General features: G+C 34.5%; 1 protein-coding gene across 6 annotated transcripts in view; it reads right to left on the reverse strand.

The window, feature by feature from the left end:
* Positions 1 to 15,400, reverse strand: part of SPATA5 (spermatogenesis associated 5) — a 351,116-nt gene that overhangs the window by 276,862 nt on the left and 58,854 nt on the right. For all 6 annotated transcript variants that reach the window (XR_003125408.3, XM_025420546.3, XM_025420547.3 and 3 more), the window contains exon 11: positions 4,572 to 4,781. Coding sequence is in view for 5 of the 6 variants with exons in the window: in XM_025420546.3 (XP_025276331.1) it covers positions 4,572 to 4,781 (210 nt within the window). In the remaining variant the exon portion in view is untranslated. The remainder of the gene's footprint in view (positions 1 to 4,571; positions 4,782 to 15,400) is intronic.

Below are 15,400 nucleotides of genomic sequence, written 5' to 3' on the forward strand. Positions count from 1 at the left end.
CATGCAAGGATCCCAATGTGGGACTCGATCGCGGGACTTTGGGATCACACCCTAAGCCGAAGACAGATGCTCAACTGCTGAGCCACTCAAGCGTCCCTAATCACTGAAGATGTTAACCTTCATCACTTGGCTGAAGTAGTATTTGCCAGATTTCTCTACTCTCAAGTAGCTCTTCCCCATTCCCTTTCCATATTGAACTCTGACAGGAAGTCATAACTATACACAGTCTGCACTTAAAGAATTGAGTAGTTATGCCTTCCAGAACTTTTTCACTTACTTCTTAATATATCAATCATCTCAAAGAGCCTATACAGATTAAAACAAAACAACAACAACAAAAACTGAGACCAAGAGAATTTATTTAAGGCTACAGAGCTTAAAAAGTACAAGGATTAGGAATCAAACCAAAGCTATCTGAATCCTGGCTTACTACTTTTTTCATTGTAACCCAATTTGAAGACCAAAAATTATATAGTAATAGGTAAATTTCAAGCCCTACCTTATTCAACCACTAGTCTCCTTCCATATACTTCTCTTTTATTTATTAGGTTCCTGTTTCTTTGGCAGTGATCATTCTTATTAATTTAACCAACTTCTACTCCAAAGCCATGTTATTTTTCTCAGTTTTTCTTAGTCCTACAGGAACAAAAAAAATTTTTTAACTGTACCAGAAATATCTTTCCACTTTCTCTGAACCTACCCTATAGAAACTGCCTGAACTACCTTTACCAGTGTCATGGCATAATTGGGGGGGGGGGGGGGGGTAGGAAGTGGGGAGGACTGGGCACTAAATTTTAAAGGCAGGGGCAGGGAAGAGAAGACTGCATAATGCAGTGGTTCAGAGTTTAGACTCTGCCATCAGAAAGTTCTGAGATCAAATTTCAGTTTCATCACTACAACTATGGCCTTAGAAATGTCATTTCACCTTTCTAAACATTATTATTCCTATTTGCAATCCTGGAAACTAATCTGAAAGCATTCAGTATATAAAAGAAATGTATCTATGTAGTTTTCCACACAGCATCTGCAAAATGGGAAATCTATGATTTATAGACTAGCCTACAAGATTTAAAAACAAAAGCTTAAAGATAAACTTGCAATTTAACAAATTCAGGTTATTTTGTACCTTTGATAATAGTAGGGGATCTAGTTAAATAAAGAATAGTAAGTACTTTGAATTGTGCATGCTTTGAATAAAATAGGTTTCTGTTTATTCTATTTATTCCTGATACTTCCTTTCTGATACAAATATCAGAAGAAAATCTCCTCCCCCAAAAGTCAAGTATATACTAGCTCATTATATTCTTGTACTCACCAATAGCAGCTAATAAAAGACTTGCTCAAAATCCGTCAGATGCCTGACCACCCTTTTCCAGAATCAGTAACAGTTCTTCATAAAGTAAAGCAGCCCAATTACACAAAGGTAATTAATCTATTACAGCACTCCAGACAAAAGCAAGAGAGAAGCAGAGATGAAATTTCAACTGGAAAATATTTTGACATAATTGACACAGATGACAAACTAAACTTAAGCACATGTCAAGTGCTACAGTCTACACAAAAACACATAGATGCCAAAGAATATTAAGAGTCCACACAAGCCAACGTGAAGTTTGAACTTTGGAGTATACATTTTTTTTAAGATTTTATTTATTTATTCATGAGAGACGCAGAGAGAGAAAGAGAGAGGCAGAGACACAGGCAGAGGGAGAAGCAGGCTCCATGCAGGGAGCCCGATGTGGGACTCGATTCCGGGTCTCTAGATCACACCCTGGGCTAAAGGCGGTGCTAAACCACTGAGCCACCAGGGCTGCCCTGGAGTATATATTTTTTAATCACTGTTCAGGAAAGATGCACAGGAGAAGCTAAGGGTTCTTTCATAAATTCAGAGAAAGAGATGTTTAAAACATTTTAAGTTATTTTGGGAATTAAAGGTAATTACAAAAAATGCTGGCGAGTTTTTCCTTTCGATATATGTTCTTACTTGTATTTTCCAACTGACTAGAAAAGTTTATTGTCTATCTATGTTTCTCTGGTCATTTTCAAAATATGTACGACTTATTATTTCAAAAGCTCAAACTTAATTATAACACTTAAATCCCTTGGAAAAGAAACATGTATGTTTTTCTTCATAGAAAAACAAAGCTAGGAAGAATATTAATTCCCAACTTCTTTGACTTCTTTCTGCATATATAAGCTGTATGGCATAGCTACTTTAAATTCTTCTCATACGCAATGGCCAGACAACGATGAAAAGACCAATAAAAATGCAGAGAAAAACAAATAATTCTTTCATATTCCCAACATTTTCTTTTAGAAATTTTTAAACATGTAGGAATATTTAAAAAGTAGTAATATGAACATTCATTGTTCATTTAATATATACTCCACTCAGATTCAAAAACTGAATACTGCCGGGTGGCCCGGGTGGCTCAGCAGTTTAGCGCTGCCTTCGGCCCAGGGCCTAATCCTAGAGACCTGGGATTGAGTCCCACGTTGGGCTCCCTGCATGTAGCCTGCTTCTCCCTCTGCCTGGGTCTCTGCGCCTCTCTCTCTCTCTCTCTCTCTCTGTGTGTGTCTCTCATTAATAAATAAATGTTTTAAAAAAGCTGAATACTGCCAAACTATACTAAAATGTATATTGAATAAAAATCCACATTAAATAAAAAAAATTAGTAAGTAGAATACATAATTATCTCTGGCAAGTATGAACTCAACTAAATAAGAAAATTTCTTAACATCACGTATCCTTTGTGTGTGTGACTTAAAAGAAAAATGAAAATGAACTTAGTGAAAAGGCTCAAATAAGTTAACACATGCATGCCTATTTTACGTGAACAGTGTGCAAGATAAAAGATAAACTTTTCAAAAAATCTTTGTACATTTTCTCACAGTGAAGAAAGAAAAAAGTAAAACTGTCTAAAGTTATGAAAATGTTTTGTACTCAAAAACAGTAATAAATGTATTTCTAAGAACTCCTAAGATAGGCCAGAAAGTAGTCCTAACATCTGGAACAGTTATCTTAGATCACATAAGAATGAGATACTAGTTCATAGGAAAATACATGTGCTCACTCCTCTTTGAGATTCCAGTGTAAATAACTGCGAGTGAAGCTCTCATCACGTAAGTTTCATATTTCCAATTGACAGAAAAAAATTCAAGGATTATGAATATATAATCGTGGAAAACACAAGGTAGGCATAGAAAAATGGAGGTGACAGTAAAAAGAGTAGGAAGTGCCAGTAAAATGTTCATGTCCATTATCATGAGATAAGAGAACAGGGATCAAAGAGAAATCAAGATGCCTCTGAAATTTCAAAATTACTCATTACTCCAACATTTAAACCCGCCAGCTTTAAAAGTGGTTGTGAAAATGGTCCTCCTTCCCCTCTTCAGTATCTAATATCTTCCACCAAATAATCACAAATACGTAAACACTAGTGATTGTGAAGATACGTATTTTTAAAAAGCAAATAGCCTAACATATCTAAACATTATTTCAAAACAATTTTAAGTAAAAAATTGACTCTAATCTGAAATAAATTTTATGCTTTCAAACTGCCAAGGATTTCAGTGTTCTAAGATAGAAAACATATTTTTTATGAAAAAAAATTCCCTGGTACTATCAAAACAGAGTCTTTTATCATGTGCTTTTTCTGAAATGAGTTTCATATTTAACAGACTGAAGTATATGTTTTTGTGATAAGGTCCTTTCCACTAATGGATTCAAGGTTTTATATATGTATATTTAGTAACTGGACAGACGATCAAATTACACAAAAGTTCATTTAAAAATTAACATCTGGCCCTGGGGCACCTGGGTAGTTTAGTCGGATAAGTGTTCAATTCCTGATTTTAGTTCAGATCATGATCTCAGACTCCTAGCAGTCTCCACACTCAGCAGAGTCTGCTTGAGGATTCTCTCTCTCCTTCTCCCTCCCTCTGTCCCTCCCTTATGCTCAGGTACTCTCTCTAAAATAAATAAATAAATCTTTAAAAAAAAAACATCTGGCCCTAAAGTAAATGTAAAACTACATGTTGAGTAAGATTATCTACCCCAAGTAACAGGGGTATGGCAATGAACAAACAATGTATGTATGTGTTTCAAATAGAAACCTTGTACATATATATTCCCTAACTAGAAAAGTGTTTAAAGGAATTTAGTTTTACCATATAAAGTATCTGATTTCTTTGAAAACTCTCTCTATATAAATATTAAGTTTGCAGTCATATTTATAATTAAATCTTAGTTAAGCAAGAGATTATTAGCACAATTTAAAAATGTAGAAACTAAACCAAACTGGTTTCTATACTATACATGGATGTAAGAAATATTGAGACTCACAAAACTAAATAAAGTAGTCTCCTATTGTCTGCCATGTTTTGCCAATTATAAGCATTAATTTATTTAGAACTCATCGCCCTATATTATCTTGCCATCAACCTCAAAAAAGAAAAAAAAAAAAATCAGCTACTCCGTAAGATGCCTTATCATGTTTTCCTAAGGGTAAGAATCAAAGGTGTTAGTGGGGCTGGAAGAAAGGTAGCAATAAAAAAATTTAACACTTTACCTTTATAGCTAGGAAATTCAGGCCACTCTCATTGGCCAAAGCCTTTGCAATCATTGTCTTAGAGCATCCAGGTGGTCCATACAGAAGAACTCCTTTCGGTGGTTGAATACCCATTCGAATGAAAGACTCTGGATGTTTCAAGGGCCATTCCACAGCCTGTTTCAATTTCAGTTTGATATTTTCCAGTCCTCCTATATCTGACCAAGATACCTGTAAAACAGAGCATTATCTAAATGTAAGTTTTGCCAGGACAAACAGAGGGGGAAAAAAGAATCAATAAAAAGTGCAAGAGGGGGAATAAGAAGCATTTAAGAATCTAGAAGATCCTGGGCAGCCCCGATGGCGCAGCAGTTTAGCACTGCCTGCAGCCCAGGGTGTGATACAGGAGACCCGGGATGGAGTCCTATGTTGGGCTCCCTACATGGAGCCTGCTTCTCCCTCTGCCTGTGTCTCTGCCTCTCTCTCTCTCTCTCTCTCTCTCTTTCTCTCTGAATACATAAATAAAAGATCTTAAAAAAAAAAAAGAATCTAGAAGATCCTTAAAAGTTAAAAAGTTCTATTTAGAAATAAATTAGAAGAAAAAAGAAAAAAAGAAATAAATTAGAATACATGAAATGTGAGCTGTAATTACAGAATTACTAAAGAAAATATTTTCTGCTTATATAAATAACTGTTTAAATGATCAAACATACTGTTAAGTCTATATTCTAGACGGCTTTAAAAATTAGATTTCATATGACTGAAAATGGTTTGAATTAGTGATTCATGGTCTCATCTTTTTAGCAAATTTATTTGCTTTATGTATTACTTCTAAAAATATTTCTGTAGGTCCTCAGGGAGCATATGATTTTTTCTGTCTTTGATATATTAATGACATATCCTTAAAATTTTGTTCCTTTTTCTCAACAAAGAAATCCCCAAAATAAGACAATTCTTTACATGTTATTTACTTAGTAAATATCCATTAAGAACTACATATCAGATAATATACACAGGAAACAAAAGAATAAGACATGAACCCAAACTTTAAAGAACTTAACCACCACCAGTAACATGTATATAAATAATCACAGTACAATGGAAAGGATGCTAAGCATGGTAACAAAGACACAGAAAAAGCTTTTAGGAGTTCCCAGGAAGAAAAGATTACTTCCAGCTGGAAGGCTAATCTGAAAGCCAACTTCTAAACATGGATGAGATCTGGAAATGTGAAAACAGGGAATGGTTCAGGTAGAGGCCAAAAAATTACAAAAGGCTCAGAAAAAAGTATGGAGTAAGAGAAAAAAGATATGAGGAAGGAAATTTTAAAAAGTAAAGTTAGTTGAAACTATAAAGTGGAAGACCCTGAAGGCTAGATGATGGAGTTCAAGAACTTCTTTCCTCATAATAAGAAGCCTTTGAAGATTTTTAATTTGCAGAGTGATATAGTCTGATCTGTGCTTTAGGAAAACTTCTCTGACAAGATTCATTTAGAGAGAAGAGAGAAAGAATGCAGGGAGATCAATTTAGGACCTATCAGAAACATTCTTAAAATAAAAAAACAAACTTAAACTAGGGTAACTCCACACAGAGGATGAAGACACTCTAGGAGTGATACTGCAGGTCCACAGCATGAGGGTTTTGAGGGTAGAGTAAGAAGGAGAAAGAATGTAAAGCTGAAGATTTCAAGATGAGTTGATAGTATGTGAACATGAAAATAATTTTTAAGAGGGAAAATACATAAGATAAACTTTTATTTCTGGATATAGAGTTGAAATACAGAACAGGATAATATTCACATAAGATAAACTTTTATTTCTGGATATAGAGTTGAAATACAGAACAGGATAATATTCAAGAGACAAAAAGGATGCAGTTGGAACGGAAGCATCACAAACAAAGCTCTGGAAAGAGGATAGGGCTGGAATTTTCTATTTCAGAGAGATCTACATACAAACAATAAAAACCATGAGATCAATTAAAATTGTGACCACGAGAAGAGAGATGTGGGTGAAAGGGAGATTGCTGGGAAATACCTACATTTAAGAGGCAAGAAGAGGAAAAACAGAGGAAGAAAAAAATCAGAAAAACAAAAAATTCAGAAATCCAAAAAGAGAAAGGTTTTGTTTGTTAATATCAGAAAAAAGTCTTTTTTTTTTTTTTTTTTTTTTTAAAGAACTTGCATGGTTTCGGGGGAGAGAGAGACTTTGTTGTTTTGGGTTTTTGTCCACAGAACCAGAAGAATGCTGTATTATTAACCACAATCCTGAGATCAGGATTTAATTATTCCTTTCTAAATTGTTTTGTTGGGATTTATCTTTAAAAAGTAAGATTACTGGATTAAAAGGTATGAACATTTTTAGGTCCTTGATGCATAATGTCAGTTTACTATCCCAACCACTCTATTTATTTTAGTAGCATAAGTGATACATGTATGTTTCCCTGCAGTATCATCAGCCTTGGGCTTTGCCTTTTTTGTTTTTTTTCTGATTTTACCAAATAATAAAACTAAAATTAAACTTGAGATCAATGCACATAAGCTTATGGCCCTAAAAATACCCAGTTATCATCAGCAGGATCAAGTGACTGTTTACCACAGGAGGTGACTTACTGTTAAAACCAGGCCTACCTAAAATTGCACCAGAGTTGTTTTTTTTTTTTGTTTTTTTTGTTTTTTTCCAGCACCACAGTTGTCACACGCTGGTCTGATTTTTCTTTTTCCTTTTATTTTTTAATTAAATTTTGAAAATTCTCAAATATACACAAAAGTCAAAAAAATGGACACAATAAGTGTATACATATTTTTTGAAAAATATACCAATTTTTAAATATTTGCCACATATGGTGCATGCTCTCACTTTCTCTCTACACACAAATAGCACACATGCAAACACACATACTTTATCAATTTTTAAATTTGCCATCGAGTCTTTTTAAAGTAAGATGCAGATACCAAGACACTTCTAAGTACTTCAGCATACTCTCATAGAAATAAACATTCTGGGAAGAAAGTGTTAAGGAGGGTAGTCAACAGGGGTGACTCAGCTGAGTATGCACTTGCCTTTGACTGAGGTCATGATCTCAGGGTCTTTGGATGGAGTCCCACACTGGGCTCCTGATTCAGTGGGGAGTCTGCTTCCCCTCTCTGCCTGTCACCCCCTGCTCGTGATCTCTCTCACTCCCTCAAATAAATAAAATCTTAAAAAAAAAAAAATGTAAAAAGGAGGGTAGTCAACGACTATCAAAAACTGAATAGAGAGAACAGAAAGTATAGAGTATTAAAGAAGCAGTGGTCAAGTAGATTAACAAGGTTACTGAATTGAGTGGTATAATTATATCAGTAGTTTAGTTGTAGAATACATACCCATACAACACAAACACATATATGAGCACACACAGACAGTACATATATGTTACATATAATGTATAAAAGCTATATTTATAATAACTATCAGAAATGTAAAGGTCAGAGAAGCATTTGCGAACATGCTCCATGAGGAGCAGACTTTCCATTTCTTGGAGGATGTTTTAAGCTTTACTTTTTTTTTTTTTAAAGAGAGAGAGAGAGAGAGAGGAGACAGGGAGAAGAAGGGAAAGAGATAATCTTAAACAGGCTCCATACCCTGAGTAGACCCAGCTCAGGGCTCACCCTCACAAATCTGAGATGAAATCAAGAGTCAGAACTGAACCACCCAGGCATCCTGAATTTTCCTTTGAGTAATAGAGCATTAGAGCAGAATACTTAAACTAATTTAAATAAGTACACATATACAGATAAAATTTTCTTAATAGTTAATGCAGAAATATATTTTTCCTAATCAATGACATTTTATAAAAAACTCAATTATATGCCTATAAATGCCTACAGAGGATTTTTTTCCTCAGGTTTATATGAAACTAAATAAAACTGGCAAATCTTAATTGTGAGAAAACTTGGTTTTCAATACATTTTGTGTTTGGTTTTTAATCAGTTTTGAAAGTCTTGAAAAAAAGAGTTTTTTATTTTATTTTTAAAATTTTATTTATTTATGATAGTCACACAGAGAGAGAGAGAGAGAGGCAGAGACACAGGCAGAGGGAAAAGCAGGCTCCATGCACCGGGAGCCTGACGTGGGATTCGATGCCGGGTCTCCAGGATCGCGCCCTGGGCCAAAAGCAGGCGCTAAACCGCTGCGCCACCCAGGGTTCCCCAAAAAAGAGTTTTTTAAAGGAACTTAATATCAGATATTTAGTACCCCTGTGAACCACACATGGAAATTACCAATATAAACACAAAGAAATCCATGTGATAAAAGACGGATCTCTTTAGTTAATAAGGATCAGGAAGTACTAGCAAACAGAGTCAAGTGGAGCAGAATTTGGAAAGGGCTTGTCCCTCAAGAGAAATTAAGATGCTTTTACTGGAAAACTTAGTGTTCACTGGCATGAAGAAGCCAAAACACCAATGCCACTGCATGGACCTAGTAGTTTATGCTGAGGAATTGGTCCACTGCCCTAAGGCTGTAAGAAACAGAAGAAAAGTGAAATAATCCTGTCCTCAGTCATCTTTACTCTATTCCTGCCTTGACTATATTTTTCATTATATTCTTTCCTCAGCCAACAAATATTCTGTTTCTCCCTATCCTTCAAAATAACCTTACTTTGATATTGTTTCTACCTAATGTTCTATCACCTTCTTTTTCACCACTGAAACTTTTTGGAAGCTAGTTAATACTCCTCCATTCCTAATGCATTTACCTCCTACTTTATAGTTTGGTTAAGTACTTGTCTTGCCAAACGGTGGTAGGAAAGGAGTGTGAAAGGATAAAGATAAAAAGCATAAGACTGGTGGGAAAGCAGGGAGTTGAGAGAATTAGACGAGAAGGTCTTTACCCTCTGAGGAAAACATGAGGCAATGTCATCTGCAGAAATATTAATTAATTGAACATAAAATGACTACCTATTTCATAATATGCTGGTTGCTGGGGACAAAATACTTCTTGTCCATACTGAGTTTCTGACCTGATGGAATACTTCCTTAAAGAGGCATATCTCCATAATGGTACGTGCTACAGTCACAGAATTTATTTATTTATTTTTAAAGATTTTACTTATTTATTTATTCATGAAAGAAACAGAGAGAGAGAGAGGCAGAGGGAGAAACAGGCTCCATGCAGGGAGCCCAATGTGGGACTCGATCCCGGGACTCCAGGATCACGCCCTGGGTCAAAGGCAGGCACTAAACCGCTGAGCTACCCAGGGATCCCCTAGTCACAGAATTTAAATGCAAGGCCAAAAAAACTTTTCAGAGGTGATATATAAGCTGGGACCTGATGGAACTAGCCACCTGAAAGTAATGGTAGATACCATGGGAGGAGAGAGACAAAAAATAGCAACATACATCAGGAGAACTACAAGTAGGAAACTATCAGACCTAGAAAACTCATAAGGTATCAAGAAATTTAGACCTTATCCTGAGAGATGTGGAGAACAAGTTAATCAGGGAAATGACATGATCATTTGGGACACAGTTGGAAGACAACTGTGGTCACAAGATAGAGTAGGGATTAAAACTTGGAGAGGGCTCCTCTAGTAATTTAGATAAGAGATAGTGATTTCCTGCACTGAAGTAGTAGCAGTGGGGCTATATAGAGGAAAAACAAGATTAAGGCTGTATTAAACCACTGTAAACTATATTAAATAAAGCAAATCAATGAGTCTTAAAAATTAACTATATCTGAAGAAGGGGTGGTGAAAAAAGAATACAGAGACCCGGGATCGAATCCCACGTCGGGCTCCCGGTGCATGGAGCCTGCTTCTCCCTCTGCCTGTGTCTCTGCCTCTCTCTCTCTCTCTCTGTGTGACTATCATAAATAAATAAAATTTTAAAAATAAAATAAAATAAAATAAAAAACTCTTTTTTTTTCTCATCTAGAATATGGGGATAATAAAACCTAAGCTCTCAGTTTTATTGTGAGAATTAAACAGCATAGTTTATATTATTTGCACTTTGCCTGGCACACCGTAACTATTTAATAAATACTAGGTATTATTTTATTTAAATGTCAGAAAGATGATGATTATAATGAATAGTTATATTTTGAAAGACTAGTAACAAAAGATAAAAGCCATTCAGGCAATTGTATTTGTAGTTTCATGAGCAATCTAGAACTACCGTAACTTTTCTATGCTTTTCCTTTGTGTTTGATCATTACATTTCTTAAACTAAACAGGTTTTGCATATTTTAATTTAGCACTTAAATGCCAAATAAATGAATAAGTAAATCATAAATAAATCTACAGCTAAGATATCAATTAAAAAATGAATATAAATCAGTTTAAAGAGCTTACTATTGCACAGAAGAATCTTAAAGCACAGAAAGTTATGGGAAAAGTTAGTCTGTCAGAGAAGAATAAATACCAGCATGAAATCATAAAATCCTAAAACTGGAACAGGAATTCAAAAACTAGCTGGTTCACTATCCTACCTTCAGACAGTATTTCATCTTTCAATTCCTCTCATCTTTCAACAAACACTATTTTATGCTCTTTAAAAAAATAAAAAGATTCTGTAACTCTCTTTTTAATAAGTTACACTATATCATAACTGCCAGAAAATTATTCCTACAATCTAACTTAAATCACTCCTGATAATAGCTGGGTCCTTTCTTTCTTACTTGGTCCTAATGAAAATAGTGAACAGCTGCTCACATATGGCTTTATAACTTTTTAAATTAATAATAAAGTTAGAAGTAAAGGAACAGCTGTCAAACAAGTACGGACAGAGCAGTGAGACAAATTTCCCAAGGGAAATGCCCTCTATAAACCTCTTACAGGACTTTCTGGACAAGCATCCATCCAGCAACACACAAACAAAAACAAAAACAAAAGAACCCCTCAAACTGCATACCCAACAGAAACCAAAAGACCTGATGGTCATGTTTAAAAAAACAAACAAACAAAAAAACAACTTATGGACAAGTTCCAAGAGGACAAAGTAAAAAGTAATGAACTGAACTGCAGATATTGGGAGAAATACTATGAGAGGAATTCAGTAGCTCCAGAGGGATTGATAGTGTCTTTACACATTTGTGAGTCAAGATGCTCATGTTTGTTACATGCCAAGTTTTATGCTGTCAGGTACAAAAAATATTCTTTTGAAAGTGTTATTTTTATAGAAAATATTGTGACAAAGAGTACTTTTCATTTTGTTCTTTCATGCTAACAAGTCCCAGCAGGAGGACAAGCCAGGAGTAGCAAGTGGTTTGGTGCCTGTTCAAAATTCTCTGCAGGATCACACGTTCGCCTTTAACCAATTCAAATATTTAAAATACATTTATTTCATTTAGAAATCATAAACATATAAAATTACTAAAGATACTAAATAATTCAGAGAGAAATAAGTTGAGAAAACCCAACCTCCAAGATCCAAAAGAAGTATCAATATATTCGAAATGCCTCTTTAGTGGAGGAAAAGCAAAATTAGGAAGCAGTTAGTATTCAAAATGTGTTCTTAGATCTAAGGGAAAATAAGTGAAAGCCATTAGCTTTATATAGTGAAAAGACAAAAAAAAAAAAAAAAAAATCCCCCATGCTTTTTAAAAACACATTCTATGGAGGGTAAAAAAAAAAAAGTCGAAGTTTCAGTTGAACTATAGTGCCATAAATCATCTACAGTTTCTCTCTCACTCCAATCCATTAAAAATAAAAACTTCAGAAAAAATACAACAACAAAAAAGACAACTAAGTGAGGACTCCTAAAAGTAAAGTAGGTAAATTGTGAGGGAAGTACAAATATATGCACAGGGTAGTAAGAGGAGCTAAGTATTCTAAGCATTTTTTTCCTTCTCTTTTCTCTCTCCACTCACTTTTTCCCCCTCTTCCTGTTTCACTTCCATTTTACATAAGCAAGCTTGGTTGAAAACATTTTAAAATTTCAGAGGTTAAGAGTAGAGAGAGCTTTAAAAAGTAGATGAGAAAGAAAAAAAAAAACTGCACACCAAAACTTTGCCACTAATTGCAAACTGCCACTAATCTGGGTGATTTTGTTGTTCTTTAGTAAGTAACATTAAGGATCTCACTTTTAAATCATTTAAAGGGAAACAGATGCTCCTATAACTTTTAATTAATAAGGAAAAAAATTAAGGTAAAGAAGAAAAACTATTCAAGTAAAAAAATCACAGATATATCCCCAAATTGCAAATATCATGGAAAGTATGATCAACTTAAAGGCAAATGTTTTAGCCAAATTTTAAACTGCATAAATTTCAAAAGTAGTTGAATGGTTACATTAAAACCTGAGTTCAATTTCCAAAATATCATTATCTTACGATCATATTTTAATAAGTTTACTATAATCTGTCCTCAGAGAACTGGTTACATATAAACCTTGTATAATATAATAACATATTACTATTTAAATAAGCCTCCCTTAGATCATAAAACTCTATAATTTAACTCAAAAATAGTTAGGGTGCTTGGGTGGCTCAGTTGGTTAAGTGTCCAACTCTTAATTTCAGCTCAGATCATGATCTCAGGGTTGTGGGACTGATCCTTACCCTCCCCTCCCCACCCGACAACAGGCTCCACAGTTGGCAAGGAGTCTGCTTGGGGTTCTCTCTCTCCTCTTTCTCTATACCCTCCCTATGGTGTGTGCATGGTCTCTCACTCACTCTGTCTCTAAAATAAATAAATAAATCTTTTAAAAACATTGTTACTCATTTCCAAAAAGAGCTTTTAAAATTCAACCTATCTTTGCCAGATAAGCAAGTCCAGGAAAAATCTCATAAAAAATGGAAACTTTAAACAAGAAAAAAAATAATAATAACAGCAATAATTTAAAAAGTAAAAAAAATCATCATGAAAATTATATAACGTTTCCCTTAGAAAAATCTTATCTCATTAAAATATTTTGTTTTTTCTAATTTACCAAATTCCTTAAATAATTTAACTGTGAAGAGAGAAAAATGCTTTGAATATTTAAGGAAACTGCTTAGAAAATCCCTGCCATTCTTACTCTGGCATAGAACTGGGAAAAGATAAAGGAATATGGATAAAGGAAATGAAAAAATGTATGAACAGAAGAAAGAGAAAGACTGATTCCCCAAACCCAAGTGCTAAAGAAGCATATGTTCACAAGTTTCTCAAGTAAATTTTAAATTAACCACAGGTAATAGTGACAAAATGTCTCAATACTAAAGAAATATAAATGGTCCAGAAAAAAATATTTTAAATAGTAAACATTTTTAAATGAGTTTTGTCCTGATTAGTCTTCTTTGGGAGTTTACGAGTAAATAGTTAAACAGAAGGGCTCTTTTGTTATATATCACCAGGACCTTCTTAATAGATAGTGTCTTGTGTATTACAGATGTTCAATGTCTAGTAAAGGAATAAATTAATAGGCAGACACATATTTCTCTTATATTAATTTAAAAATAAAGCGGCATAGGAGACAGAAATAGCAGGGGGATGGGCTGGTAGGAGGTGAGATGGGAAAAATAGGAGAGTTAGGCATAAGCCAGCATGTGTGGTCAGATCTAATGAAAAAGTGTTGCTAACATGTAAAAGTGTACAAAGGCTATACATATGCCTTGCATGACATTTTGAAGCCCAGATCTGTCCAAATAGTTGAATCATAAATTCAAGCCATTTCCTCTGATCTCCTTTGATGGTTGGTTGACAATAAAAAGTTTTGCATAATGGAAAGAAAAACACTCCCCTGTCAAGACTGGCCAGAGATACTCCAAATTTTTGTGAAATAGGAAGCAAAGGGAGAAGGTCCCCTCTATGTCAGAAAACTGAGCAAACTTATAAAAGAAAATTTCCCTCTGTGTTGTGAGATATAGACCAGAAAGGAAGTTCCCACATGGGTAAGAATAACCAATGCAGGCCAGAAAGTCAAGATGTTGGGGAAAGAAGATTACTATTGATGTTTTGGGTTAAGGTAACAGATATAAGGAGAAAACCATGACAGAGTAAAGGGGATATCAGAAAATAATTCTTATAGCACTGTACTAAGAGTCAATATTCAGAAAAAGAACAAAGGATGTTACCTTACAGTTAAAACTTGTCCTGGATGCTGAATGTGCTACATGTGACAGCTAGGGATATAAAGGTTAGCAGGATAGAACCAACTTGGGAACCAAGCCTGAAAGATACGACGAGACAATGACAATTCTGGGGAATAAGTTACCTAGAGAAATGAGACATATATTTTAGGCACGTACTGAGTTCAGTAAGACAGGTCAAGCAAGTCTCAGGAACTAGGCAACCCTATGCGGTAGACTGTTGAACAAAACTTAACTATCTTAGGGAGGAATCTGTGTATCTTTTATAACTTCTGATAGGTATGGGGGGGTTCATGTGTTACAGGTATCAACAAAAGAGTCAGGCTCCACAGGTACAGGTGGTAGGGGTTTTAATATAAAATATTCATTCACTTACTACTCATTTATTTATTCACTCATTCACTCTGATACATTCATTTTACTGCAAGGTTGTTATGTTTGGAGTGTCTGGCCAGGCTCTAGAAATATAGGTAGGTACACAGAAGGAGATAGGAAGAATGAACAAGATTGACATGGGAAAGAGAAAGATGAAAGAAGAAAGAAAAAAAGAAAGAAAGAAAGAAAGAAAGAAAGAAAGAAAGAAAGAAAGAAAGAAAGAAAGAAAGAAAGAAAAGAAAAGAAAGAAGGAAAGAAAGAAAAGAAAAGAAAAGAAAAAAAGAAAAGAAAAGAAAAGAAAAGAAAAGAAAAGAAAAGAAAAGAAAAGAAAAGAAAAGGAAAAGGAAAAGGAAAAAGGAAAAGGAAAAGGAAAAGGAAAAGGGAAAGGAAAGGAAAGGAAAGGAAAGGAAAGGAAAGGAAAGGAAAGGA

This window comes from Canis lupus, chromosome 19 (genome assembly GCF_003254725.2).
Source record: "Canis lupus dingo isolate Sandy chromosome 19, ASM325472v2, whole genome shotgun sequence".
In the NCBI taxonomy this organism is placed as follows: Eukaryota; Metazoa; Chordata; class Mammalia; order Carnivora; family Canidae; genus Canis; species Canis lupus.